This window comes from Oncorhynchus tshawytscha, linkage group LG06, assembly GCF_018296145.1.
Source record: "Oncorhynchus tshawytscha isolate Ot180627B linkage group LG06, Otsh_v2.0, whole genome shotgun sequence".
NCBI classification, from domain to species: domain Eukaryota; kingdom Metazoa; phylum Chordata; class Actinopteri; order Salmoniformes; family Salmonidae; genus Oncorhynchus; species Oncorhynchus tshawytscha.
Genome location: NC_056434.1, coordinates 75,896,072 through 75,908,430, shown reverse-complemented (window position 1 = coordinate 75,908,430; position 12,359 = coordinate 75,896,072). Strand labels below are relative to the sequence as shown.

General features: G+C 42.2%; 1 protein-coding gene across 2 annotated transcripts in view; it reads left to right on the top strand.

The window, feature by feature from the left end:
- The window catches only part of LOC112253097 (protein FAM13B-like), a 51,313-nt gene that overhangs the window by 37,662 nt on the left and 1,292 nt on the right, over nucleotides 1-12,359 (top strand). The window contains exons 10-19 of one of the 2 annotated variants that reach the window (XM_042323624.1): nucleotides 2,769-2,820; nucleotides 3,920-4,091; nucleotides 7,808-8,018; nucleotides 8,155-8,296; nucleotides 9,726-9,807; nucleotides 10,031-10,239; nucleotides 11,522-11,605; nucleotides 11,696-11,803; nucleotides 11,910-12,112; nucleotides 12,240-12,341. In XM_042323624.1, the coding sequence (XP_042179558.1) occupies nucleotides 2,769-2,820; nucleotides 3,920-4,091; nucleotides 7,808-8,018; nucleotides 8,155-8,296; nucleotides 9,726-9,807; nucleotides 10,031-10,239; nucleotides 11,522-11,605; nucleotides 11,696-11,803; nucleotides 11,910-12,112; nucleotides 12,240-12,341 (1,365 nt within the window). Of the gene's footprint in view, nucleotides 1-2,768; nucleotides 2,821-3,919; nucleotides 4,092-7,804; nucleotides 8,019-8,154; nucleotides 8,297-9,725; nucleotides 9,808-10,030; nucleotides 10,240-11,521; nucleotides 11,606-11,695; nucleotides 11,804-11,909; nucleotides 12,113-12,239; nucleotides 12,342-12,359 lie in introns of both variants that reach the window. The other variant, XM_042323623.1, reaches the window with a different exon arrangement.

The window sequence follows — 12,359 nt, the reverse complement described above, 5'->3', positions numbered from 1 at the left end:
AGTTTTTACCAAAAAGTTATATTTTGGTGTCATATGGTCAGATGAAATTCTCCCAATCTTCTTCTCGATCATCCAAATGCTCTCTAGCAAACTTCAGACGGGCCTGGACATGTACTGGCTTAAGCAGGGGGACACATCTGGCACTGCAGGATTTGAGTCCCTGGCGGCGTAGTGTGTTACTGATGGTAGGATTTGTTACTTTGGTCCCAGCTCTCTGCAGGTCATTCACGAGGTCCCCCCGTGTGGTTCTGGGATTTTTAATCTTGCGTGGAGCCCCAGATCGAGGGAGATTATCAGTGGTCTTGTATGTCTTCCATTTCCTAATAATTGCTCACACAGTTGATTTATTCAAACCAAACTGCTTACCTATTGCAGATTCAGTCTTCCCAGCCTGTTGCAGGTCTACAACTTTGTTTCTGGTGTCCTTTGACAGCTCTTTGGTCTTGGCCATAGTGGAGTTTGGAGTGTGACTGTTTGAGGTTGTGGACAGGTGTCTTTTATACTGATAACAAGTTCAAACAGGTGCCATTAATACAGGTAACGAGTGGAGGACAGAGGAGCCTCTTAAAGAAGAAGTTACAGGTCTGTGAGAGCCAGAAATCTTGCTTGTTTGTAGGTGACCAAATACTTATTTTCCACCATAATTTGCAAATAAATTTATTAAAAATCTACAATGTGATTTTCCTGTTTTTTTTTTTTCATTTTGTCTGTCATAGTTGAAGTGTACCTATGATGAAAATTACAGGCCTCTCTCATCTTTTTAAGTGGGAGAACTTGCACAATTGGTGGCTGACTAAATACTTTTTTTGCCCCACTGTACAAGGCTTTTTAGGGAAGATACACTTTTATTTGTGTCAACAGATATATTACTTTCATGGTAATATCAATCACATGCAAGGGCTGAGGGAGCCAATACAGTACAGGAAGTAGGAGTACGTTATTTTGGTAATGATTTAGAGAATAAGGCACGTGTTCTCTTCACTGCTGGCTGCTAGCATTGGTTTACTGGCTGATTCCCAGGCATCACCAAGCCTATCCCAACAGTCCCATCAAATCAAGACAAGTCTTTCTAATGATTGACTATAATGACTCATATGGTCTAATATAATTATCGCAACAGACAATCAACTTTCAATGCTGGTGTGCTATGAAAGAAGCCTTAACCCGAACCACTTTTTCACTTTCATGTTGAAAACAAACAGATGATTAAGAACCATTTGAGGAAGGTCAGCAGCAACAGAGCGGTGGTATCTCTGCTTGCTAGAGGAGAGGGGAAAACTGTACTGATCCATCTACTGCTCTTCTGACCCAACCCAAATGTAGCATCCTTAATTCGGATTGGAACAATTTTTCGGCTGAAAACCTCTGCCGTGATGTAGTCCTGAAAGACACAAGAACCTATTAGATATTCCTACAGTAGCAACATGAGCATGTTTGCGGACCCTTGAATGACGTGGGTATCAGTTTTGTTGGGTGAGATGAGGGCAGTGGAAGGTACTGAATGGCAGGTACTGGCAGGTACTGATCTTGGCTCCTGAAGAGTCCACAAAAACCCATGATCTTTACACCTGGACTGTCGAAATCGACACAGAGCTCAAGAAGTTGTACACTCTTTTTCCAGATTTACATCCACTGACATGCATAAGGGAAACCTGTATGATGTCATTGTAGGTACAGCGAACGTAGGACCAAGATTCCAAATAATGGACCTAGCACGAACTAGCCTGATTGTCATCATTACAGCGCCACAGAAAAGGGATAATAAAACAATTCTATAAGACAATCGTAAATAATGTATTCAGTTTCTGAAGCATTATCCCTCATTCTTAATATATATTCTTAGCCCACTTCACTAAATAGGTATTAACTGATGTTAAGAATATAAGGACATATAATAATGTATTTCACTTCTATAGCGCATTTCATTACAAACAAAATCTCAAAGCGCTTCAAAAGCAATAACCAATAAAAACTTGTGACAAGGCTACAAATCAAAATCAAATCAAATCAAATTGTAGCTAGGTCAGACATAGTTGTGTAGAAACAGGAGTTCTAAATTTGGACCAGCCAGACAAATCTGTGGCAATGCCTTTTTCTCTGTATGTTGTTTTGAATTCAGCATTGGTGTCCTGCAGATCAGATTCTCTCCACTAGCTGAGCTCAGTGCTGCAGAAGTAGGTTAACAGAACACAGCAGTGCCTACAGTCATGACTCGGATATGATTCCAGTCCAAATAACGACAGTCATATCTAGTCACGCGGAACATACACTTACCCAGTACCCCATTCAGGGTGGCACAGCACTGCCTGTAATGTACTGCTGCTAAATGCAGCTAAATTCTTAATTGATTTAACTAATTGTTATTGTATGGAACTAGATTCTTTATTGATTTAACTTATGATAATTGTAGCCATCACCATTAATTGAAAAGCATTATATTTTTTATCACCCAGGGCTCTTAGGGTGCATTTGCAAAGGCAGCCCAATTCTGATCTTTTTTCCACTAATTGTTCTTTTGACCAATCACATCAGATCTTTTCACAACAGATCTTTTTCAAAACTGAAAAAAAAAATCCTAATTGGTTGCCTGTGTAAACGCATCCTTCGTCAAAACAGCTTATGATAGTCAGATATTATGATATCCCATTAAATATTATTTTAATATGCCCATTCTGACCTGTAACAAATGGAATCATATAACAGTTTTATTTATTTACTGTGATAGCTTTGCAGTTGATTTCTTTCAACGTAAAATGTTTCATTTTCAGCATGACCCGAATACAGATGGCCGATGGAATAAACCTGTCTGACTCTGAAAAGGTAACTATATCCTCTGATAGTCAAGAGAGTATTTCATTTATGACATGAGACACTATATCAAGCTACATCTTATAATTTATAATGAGAAAAGTGACAAATACAACGACAAAAACATGTTGATGTATGGGTATTTTTGAACAGCTCAGAATATAATGGTTCACTTCAGTTCTCATATTAGATAATGAGTTAATTAAAGATATGTGTCTTTTTAATTCATTCTACAGTATATATTTTCTGAAGTGGAATACTTTTGCATTGGCTAAAGGCTAGTGTGTGTCCATACTGGTTAGTGTGTGTTAGCGTTTGTGCGTGTGTATGTGTGTGAGTAACAGCCCCCTCCCTCTCATCTTTCTCCTCTCTGACGCACACGGCGAGCGGGAGGTTCTAGAACATCACCAAATCATGATGTCAAACGAAACTAAATGAACCACTCTTTCCCCCACCCTAGCCCATATTTATGCATATAAAGACATTTTATCCTAGTACTGCTGCTCACACTGAGCTAACAACGTCAGCCTCTGCTCTCCAGTTAGAATGCTCAGCCTCACAACGTTACCACGGAGACGCCCCCCCACATCATATTCCCACACGCGTGGTTTTCCTGACGTTTCCTGGCGCTATGAATAATCCATGTGGAGGAGAGCTGGAGCAGTAGAAGGATCACTGGGAAAGCAGACAGACCGGGAAAACACATATATGGATTCTACTGAATCAGGGAATAGAGGAGTGATAAGGAGAACACACAGTGATACTACGCCCGAAGGGATCTCACCGTTCTGAGGAACCGGAGAACACTGTCACACACACAGGGATCTAACAACTGGAATCACATGTGGACCCAGGTCTGATGAAGCCAAGGAGAGAGCTGAACTGAGACGAGCCCCATTACGTGACCGCTAACGTCACGTCTTACACTTTGATAACTGAGGTGTGGGGCACACGGACACAACACAGGATCGCTTCCCCTCAGGACAAGCCCAGGGCCAGCATCAGGCTTTCTCCAACCACCTTCTCCAACCTCTCCACCCACCGCAGACAGAGAGTCAGCACCCACCCCCAGAACCCTCATTCTGAAGACATGTTCTGTTTCTGTTTCCAGAGCCCCTCCCTCAAGCAGCAAGCTCTGGAGGCTGAGCTGTGCCCCTCGCCACCCGGAACCCCTCAGGAGGACCTGGATCACCCCCCTTGTACCAAGGACCACCAGAACCTAACCCCATCTCTCCACTCCCTCCCAAAACAGGAACAGGACATCATCAGTACCTCACTGACAGGTAGGAGAACAGCACCTTCTCTCTCCATATTTTTATAAACCCTCATCTCATTGTGAGCATATTTGTTATTCTTGCACTGTGTGATATCTTGTGCACTATGATAGATATATAGTGCTTGTTTCAGTGAATCAATCGCGTCTCTTCGTTTGTCTAATGGTTAGTATCAGTCTTATGGTTTGTATTAGTCTTATGGATGATTTCAGTCTTATGGTTAGTATCAGTCTTATGGATGATATCAGTCTTATGGTTAGTATCAGTCTTATGGATGATATCAGTCATATGGTTAGTATCAGTCTTATGGTGAGTACCAGTCTTATGGATGATATCAGTCTTATGGTTAGTATCAGTCTCATGGTTAGTATCAGTCTTATGGTTAGTATCATTTTTATGAATGATATCAGTCTTATGGTTAGCATAATTTTTATGGATGATATCAGTCTTATGGTTAGTATCAGTCTTATGGATGATATCAGTCTTATGGATGATATCGGTCTTATGGATGATATCAGTCTTATGGTTAGTATCAGTCTTATGGATGATATCAGTCTTATAGATTATATCAGTCTTAGGGTTAGTATCAGTCTTATGGATGATATCAGTCTTATGGATGATATCAGTCTTATGGTTAGTATAGTATCAGTCTTATGGATGATATCAGTCTTAAGGTTAGTGTCAGTCTTATGGATGATTTCAGTCTTATGGTTAGTATCAGTCTCATGGTTAGTATTGGTCTTATGGATGATATCTGTCTTAAGGTTAGTATCAGTCTTATGGATGATATCAGTCTTAATGTTAGTATCAGTCATGGTTAGTATCAGTCATGGTTAGTATCAGTCTCATGGTTAGTATCAGTCTTATGGATGATATCAGTCTTATGGTTAGTATCAGTCTTATGTTTAGTATCAATCTTATGGATGATATCAGTCTTATGAATAGTATCAGTCTTATGAATAGTATCAGTCTTATGGATGATATAGGTCTTATGGTTAGTATAATTTTTATGGTTAGTATCAGTCTTATGTTTAGTATCAATCTTATGGATGATATCAGTCTTATGAATAGTATCAGTCTTATGGATGATATAGGTCTTATGGTTAGTATCAGTCTTATGGATGATATAGGTCTTATGGTTAGTATAATTTTTATGGTTAGTATCAGTCTTATGGTTAGTATCGGTCTTATGGATGATATCAGTCTTAAGGTTAGGATCAGTCTCATGGTTAGTATCAGTCTTATGGATGAAATCAGTCTTATGGTTAGTGTCAGTCTTATGGATCATATCAGTCTTATGGTTAGTATCAGTCTCATGGTTAGTATTGGTCTTATGGATGATATCAGTGTTATGGTTAGTATCAGTCTTATGGATGATATCAGTCTTAAGGTTAGGATCAGTCTCATGGTTAGTATCAGTCTTATGGATGATATCAGTCTTATGGTTAGTATCAGTCTTATGGATGATATCAGTCTTATGGTTAGTATCAGTCTTAAGGTTAGTATCGGTCTTATGGATGATATCAGTCTTATGGTTAGTATCAGTCTCATGGTTAGTATTGGTCTTATGGATGATATCAGTGTTATGGTTAGTATCAGTCTTATGGATGATATCAGTCTTAAGGTTAGTATCAGTCTTATGGATGGTATCAGTCTTATGGATGATATCAGTCTTATGGTTAGTATAGTATCAGTCTTATGATTAGTGTCAGTCTTCTGGATGATTTCAGTCTTATGGTTAGTATCAGTCTCATGGTTAGTATTGGTCTTATGGATGATATCTGTCTTAAGGTTAGTATCAGTCTTATGGATGATATCAGTCTTAAGGTTAGTATCAGTCATGGTTAGTATCAGTCTTATGGTTGGTATCAGTCTTATGGATGATATCAGTGTAATGGTTAGTATCAGTCTTATGGTTGGTATCAGTCTTATGGATGATATCAGTCTTATGGATGATATAAGCTCTCTCAGTATTCGCTTTGGGTGGGTGTGTCTCATGCTTGCTAGTTGAGTCACGATGCACCCGGATACAGTTGGAGCATTGGCCCATATTCACAAAGAGTGAAGGAGTGCTCATCTATGATCAGTTTTGTTTTTTAAATCAAGATGAATAGGGGGGGGTGGCTGATCCTAGAGCCGCACTCCTACTCTGAGACGCTTTGTGTATACGGGCGGATATATTTTGAGTATATTCTGGATATGAAGTAATATACACTGAGTATACCAAACATTAGGGACACCTTACTAATATAGAGTTGCAGCTCCCCTCTGCCCTCAGAACAGCCTCAATTCATCAGGGCATGGACTCTACAAGGTGTCGAAAGCGTTACACAGGAATGCTGGACCATGTTTTTTATATTTTTAATTTATTTACTTTTACACCCTTTTTTTTCCCAATTTCATGGTATCCAATTGTTAGTAGTTATTGTCTTGTCTCATCGCTGCAACTCCCATATGGACTCGGAAGAGGCGAAGGTTGAGAGCCATGCGTCCTCCGAAACACAACCCAACCAAGCCGCACTGCTTCTTAACACAGTGCGCATCCAACCCGGAAGCCAGCCGCACCAATGTGTCGGAGGAAACACCGTACACCTAGCGACCTGGTCAGCGTGCACTGTGCCTGGCCCGCCACAGGAGTCGCTAGTGCGCGATGAGACAAGGATATCCCTGCCTGCCAAACCCTCCCTAACACGGACGACGCTAGGCCAATTGTGCGGCGCCCCATTGGCCTCCCGGTCGCGGTCGGCTGCGACAGAGCCTGGGCTCAAACCCAGAGTCAATGGTGGCACAGCTAGCACTGCGATGCAGCGCCTTAGACCACTACGCCACCTGGGAGGCACTTGCTGGACCATGTAGACTCCAATGCTTCCCACAGTTGTGTCAAGTTGGCTGGATGTCCTTTGGGTGGTGGACTATTCTTGATATACACAGAAAACTGTTGAGCGTGAAAGACCCAACAGCGTTGCATTTCTTGACATGCTCAAACCGGTGCGCCTGGCACCTACTACCATGCCCCGTTCAAAGGCACTTAAATCTTTTGTCTTGCCCATTCACCCTCTGAATGGCACACATACACTATCCATGTTTCAATTGTCTTAAGGCTTAAGAATCCTTCTTTAACCTGTCTCCTCCCCTTCTACACTGATTGAAATGGATTTAACAAGTGACATCAATAAGGGATCATATCTTTCACCTCGATTCACCTGGTCAGTCTATGCCATGGAAAGAGCTATTCCTAATGTTTTGTACACTCAGTGTATAATATAAAATATGCCATTTAGCAGACACTTTTATCCAATGTGACTTAGTCATGCGTGTATACATTTTACATATGGGTATTCCCAGGAATCAAAACCACTACCCTTGTGTTGTGAACACCATGCTCTACCAACTGAGCTACAAAGGACCAAAGTGAAGGACTGAAGTGAAGTCAGTTGTTTTTGACATAGTTTTCACCTGGACTCACCTGGTCAGTCTATGATCCCTTATTGATGTAAATTGTTAAATCCACTTCAATCAGTGTAGATGAGAGGGAGGAGACAGGTTCAAGAAGGATTTTTAAGCCTTGAGACATGGATTATGTATGTCTGCCATCCATAGGGTGAATAGGACAGGTGCACAATTACATTGCTAGCTTTTATATCATTTCAAACCTGTTGGTCTTCATTTAATTGATGTACTTTGACCATGTCTATTTCTCTCCTCCCTCTGCTCTCTGTCAGAAGCTAGTCCGGTCCAGAGGCCCTCCGTGTCTCTCTCTGAGGGCAGTAGCAGTGAGTGTCTGATGACCCCTAGTCCTAGTCCTCTCCTTCAGCGTCTTGCAGTGGGTGACTGTCCCGTACCGTCCCCCCGCAGCCACAACCTCAGCTTGGGCCATCGCTTCAACACGGACCCTGAAACAGCCCCCTCCCCACCCTGCTCACAACACATCAGGATGTATGAGACTGTGTCCAAGTGTTGTGTGTGTGTGTTCAGTTTTTGTGTTTGTGTGTGTGTGGTGGTGCTGGACGTGTTCGTACGGTATGTAATGGATAATGGTAATTTACCATTCTAGCTCTCCCTCCCTCCTCAGGGCTCACTACACAGTGAGGACTGAACCAGCAGAGGGCGCTAACAAGGCCCCATCGGTCACGACGCTCAACAGACACATCCAGAACGTGAGGAAGAGGATCAGACACTTCGAGGAGCACTTTGAGCAAGAGAGACAGTACAGGGTGAGACAGTGAAATCAGGAAACATTATTTACAACCCCATTATAGCCCAGAGCCCAACCTTTTAGTTTCTGAATGAATCCATGGTTTGACTGATGATGGTTTTAGTGAAGACGGTCTCATACAGACAAAGGAATGTATTTTCTTCTGCTGAGTGAGAGAATCAAAGCCACAGACAGTCATATCTCCTCTCCCTCTATGCCAGGCCAGTTTAGACTGTTCAAATCATGCTCTCTTTCTATCTCTCTGTCTGTCTCAGCTGTCTGGGGCTGAGGAGCAGACTTAACTTCAGTTTCCTTTCCTAAAGCGCAAAGTCAGCCCAATGCCAGCTGCACAGAGCCTTTGGAAGATGAAATCCAGCATTTTTTGTGAAAATGTTGTAGATTTTCAAAAAGTTCCGCTACAAAGGTGCAGAATTATGGGGAATTACTCTCCTTTTATGCATATTTCACCAAGAAATGTCATACACATCAAATCAAATATTATTCCTGATTAAAAAAAAAACATTTAAAAAAAATAAGCATATTGTTTGTGGAGACAGTGAACACAATTACACACATTTCTCTTCCGATGAAAACAATGCGTTATATTCTGTGAACACTTAACATTGCTTTTTTCCCCCACTGATGACATTTAAAGTTTTGTGAAAGGTGTTTTAAGATATGCCAATCAGGTACTAAGGCAAGACAATTATCAGAAGTTCTGTAAATGTATTCAAGCATTTGATTATTGCTGTTCTGCTATAGATACGTTTCAACGCAGATCCAAAAATTGCTTGTACACAAATGAGAAACTGTAGACCGATTCAAGGACAAGACTTCACCTACTGGACGTTTACAACCATTACACTTCTGTCTTTTCCAGGGCTGTACTTCTTCATCCAGTATAGCGCATATATTTAGTGTGGCTCCACCTAGTGTTTATGGACTGATAATAACATAGGATCTAGTTTGCCAGATACAGTATCAAATCAAATCAAATGTATTTATATAGCCCTTCGTACATCAGCTGATATCTCAAAGTGCTGTACAGAAACCCAGCCTAAAACCCCAAACAGCAAGCAATGCAGGTGTAGAAGCACGGTGGCTTGGAAAAACTCCCTAGAAAGGCCAAAACCTAGGAAGAAACCGAGAGGAACCAGGCTATGTGGGGTGGCCAGTCCTCTTCTGGCTGTGCCGGGTGGAGATTATAACAGAACATGGCCAAGATGTTCAAATGTTCATAAATGACCAGCATGGTCGTATAATAATAAGGCAGAACAGTTGAAACTGGAGCAGCAGCACGGTCAGATGGACTGGGGACAGCAAGGAGTCATCATGTCAGGTAGTCCTGGGGCATGGTCCTAGGACTACCTTCATCATGGTCCTATGATGAACATACTTTTTTCTATGTGTAATATATTCATGAGGTGTGTGTTGTTTTTCTGTGACAGCCAGCACACAATGATAGGACTGCCCATCCTGAGGTGTCTAGACTGATGCGGGACCTCACCAAGTCTCGGAAGCAGCTCAAAGGTGAGTCCTTGACGAGATGCAATCAGATGTGTTTAGAAACCGCTGTGTGAATAGATGCTGAATGTAACACCAAGACACACCACTTGGTGGCTGTAGAATGTTGTTTATATTCGTTATTTATGTCATTTTTATGTTTTTTTCTTTGTGGAGGAAGGACATGTATTCTGAATCTATATTGATATTTGTATGGCTGTTGTATATTATCAAATGGAAACCTGTGTAGAGCTGAAGCTGAAACAGTGTGCAGAGGGGCTCAGAGAGCAGCACAAAGGGGGAAACACAGGGACATGCAGGTCCACAAGTGAACCCAAGGGGCCGATGGAACACTACCACAACAGTAACAACAAACCCTCACTGGAGGAGACCATTGATAGCCTGATGAAGAGACTGATGGAGAAACGAGAGGAGGAGGAACTGCCTGATAACATCAAGGTAAAACCCCACATAGTGGTAATACAATGGAAATGTGCATATAGGCTGTGAAAGGACCTATTCTCTAACAAAGATTAGGCTACTCTTGATTAGCTCAAATCAAATGTTATTGGTCACATACACATGGTTAGCAGATGTTATTGTGAGTGTAGCGAAATGCTTGTACTTCTAGTTCCGACAGTGTAGCAATATCTAACGTGTAATCTAACAATTCCACAACAACTGCCTAATACACACAAATCTAAGTAAAGGAATGGAATAAGAATATAAAAATATGGATGAGCAGGATAGGCAAGATGCAATAGATGGTATAGAATACAGTATATACATATGAGATGAGTAATGCAAGATATGTAAACAGTATTAAAGTGGCATTACTAAAGTGACTTGTGATCCATTTATTAAAGTGGCCAATGATTTCAAGTCTGTATGTAGGCAGCAGCCTTTCTGTGTTAGTGATGGCTGTTTAACAGTCTGATGGCCTTGAGATAGAAGCCATTTTTCAGTCTCTCGGTCCCAGCTTTGATGCACCTGTACTGACCTCGCCTTCTGGATGGTAGCTGGGTGAATAGGCAGTGGCTCGGTTGGTTGTTGTCCTTGATGATCTTTTTGGCCTTCCTGTGATCTGTAATTGTTATCATAGGTACACTTCAACTGTGAGAGACGGAATCTAAAACAAAAATCCAGAAAATCACATTGTATGATTTTTATATAATTAATTAGCATTTTATTGCATGACAAGTATTTGATACATCAGAAAAGCAAAACTTAATATTTGGTACAGAAACCTTTGTTTACAATTACAGAGATCATACGTTTCCTGTAGTTCTTGACCAGGTTTGCGCACACACTGCAGCAGGGATTTTGGCCCACTCCTCCATACAGACCTTCTCCAGATCCTTCAGGTTTCGGGGCTGTCGCTGGGCAATATGGACTTTCAGCTCCCTCCAAAGATTTTCTATTGGGTTCAGGTCTGGAGACTGGCGAGGCCACTCCAGGACCTTGAGATGCTTCTTACGGAGCCACTCCTTAGTTCCCCTGGCTGTGTGTTTCGGGTCGTTGTCATGCTGGAAGACCCAGCCACGACCCATCTTCAATGCTCTTACTGCGGGAAGGAGGTTGTTGGCCACATGAGTTCCTGTATGTTGTTACAATTACACCACGAGCGTTAGGCATGAAACATATATGCCCACCCTTCTTCTTACCGGAGAGATGTTAATTTATGTTGGTGCGACGCAAAAATAATCCCGCTGACTGTATTACCACTGCTGTGTTCTTGCAGGAGATGACTCCAGCTCAGATGGCTGTGGAGAAGGTCACCCTGCAGAAGTGTCTGCTCTACTTTGAGAGCCTGTATGGGCGACCGGTAAGACTGCCCAGTGTTCCTTGTAAATGTCCTATTTTGTGTAGCTTCTCAATGACATTTTTTTAAAACCATGTATGTGTGTGTTTTCAGAGCACCAGACAGGAGAAGACTCTGATGAAGCCTCTCTATGATCGCTACCGCCAGGTCAAACAGCAGCTCCTGTGTTCACCCACCACCATCCCTGTCATCACCACCATAGTGAGTCTGTCTCTCACACACACACACACACACACACACACACACACACACACACACACACAGAGTAACTACAGTCTCTCAGCCTCTGTGCTCTGTTTCTCTATAGGAGGAAGAGGAGGGTTCTGATGAAGAGTGTGTGAAGGACAGCACCTGGCTACCTCATACAGCGCTGCGTTGTGTGTCTTCAGATGAATCACTGCGTCTGCCGCATAGTGAAGTGGCCATTATGCCCCTGGTGTCACCTCTGGAGGAGATCAAAGGTCTACAGCCACCCAGTGTCACCACGGCAACACTGCACGAGGCATCAAGGTATTCTCTCCCAGGTGTAACTTCTCTCGCCAGTGCATAGGGGTTGATTTGGGATTGGGCAAGTGAAGTGTTGAGGCCTTGCTGTATGTATTCAAGCCTCTCCCTGACCACTTCCACTGTACTGTAGGTCAGAGTTACTGGAGCAGCTGAGGGTGACGCGAGCTGAGAAGAAGAGACTCCGTTCAACTCTCCGAGTCTTTGAGGACCACTTCTACACACAGACCGGCCGGTAAGACTCGTTACACTT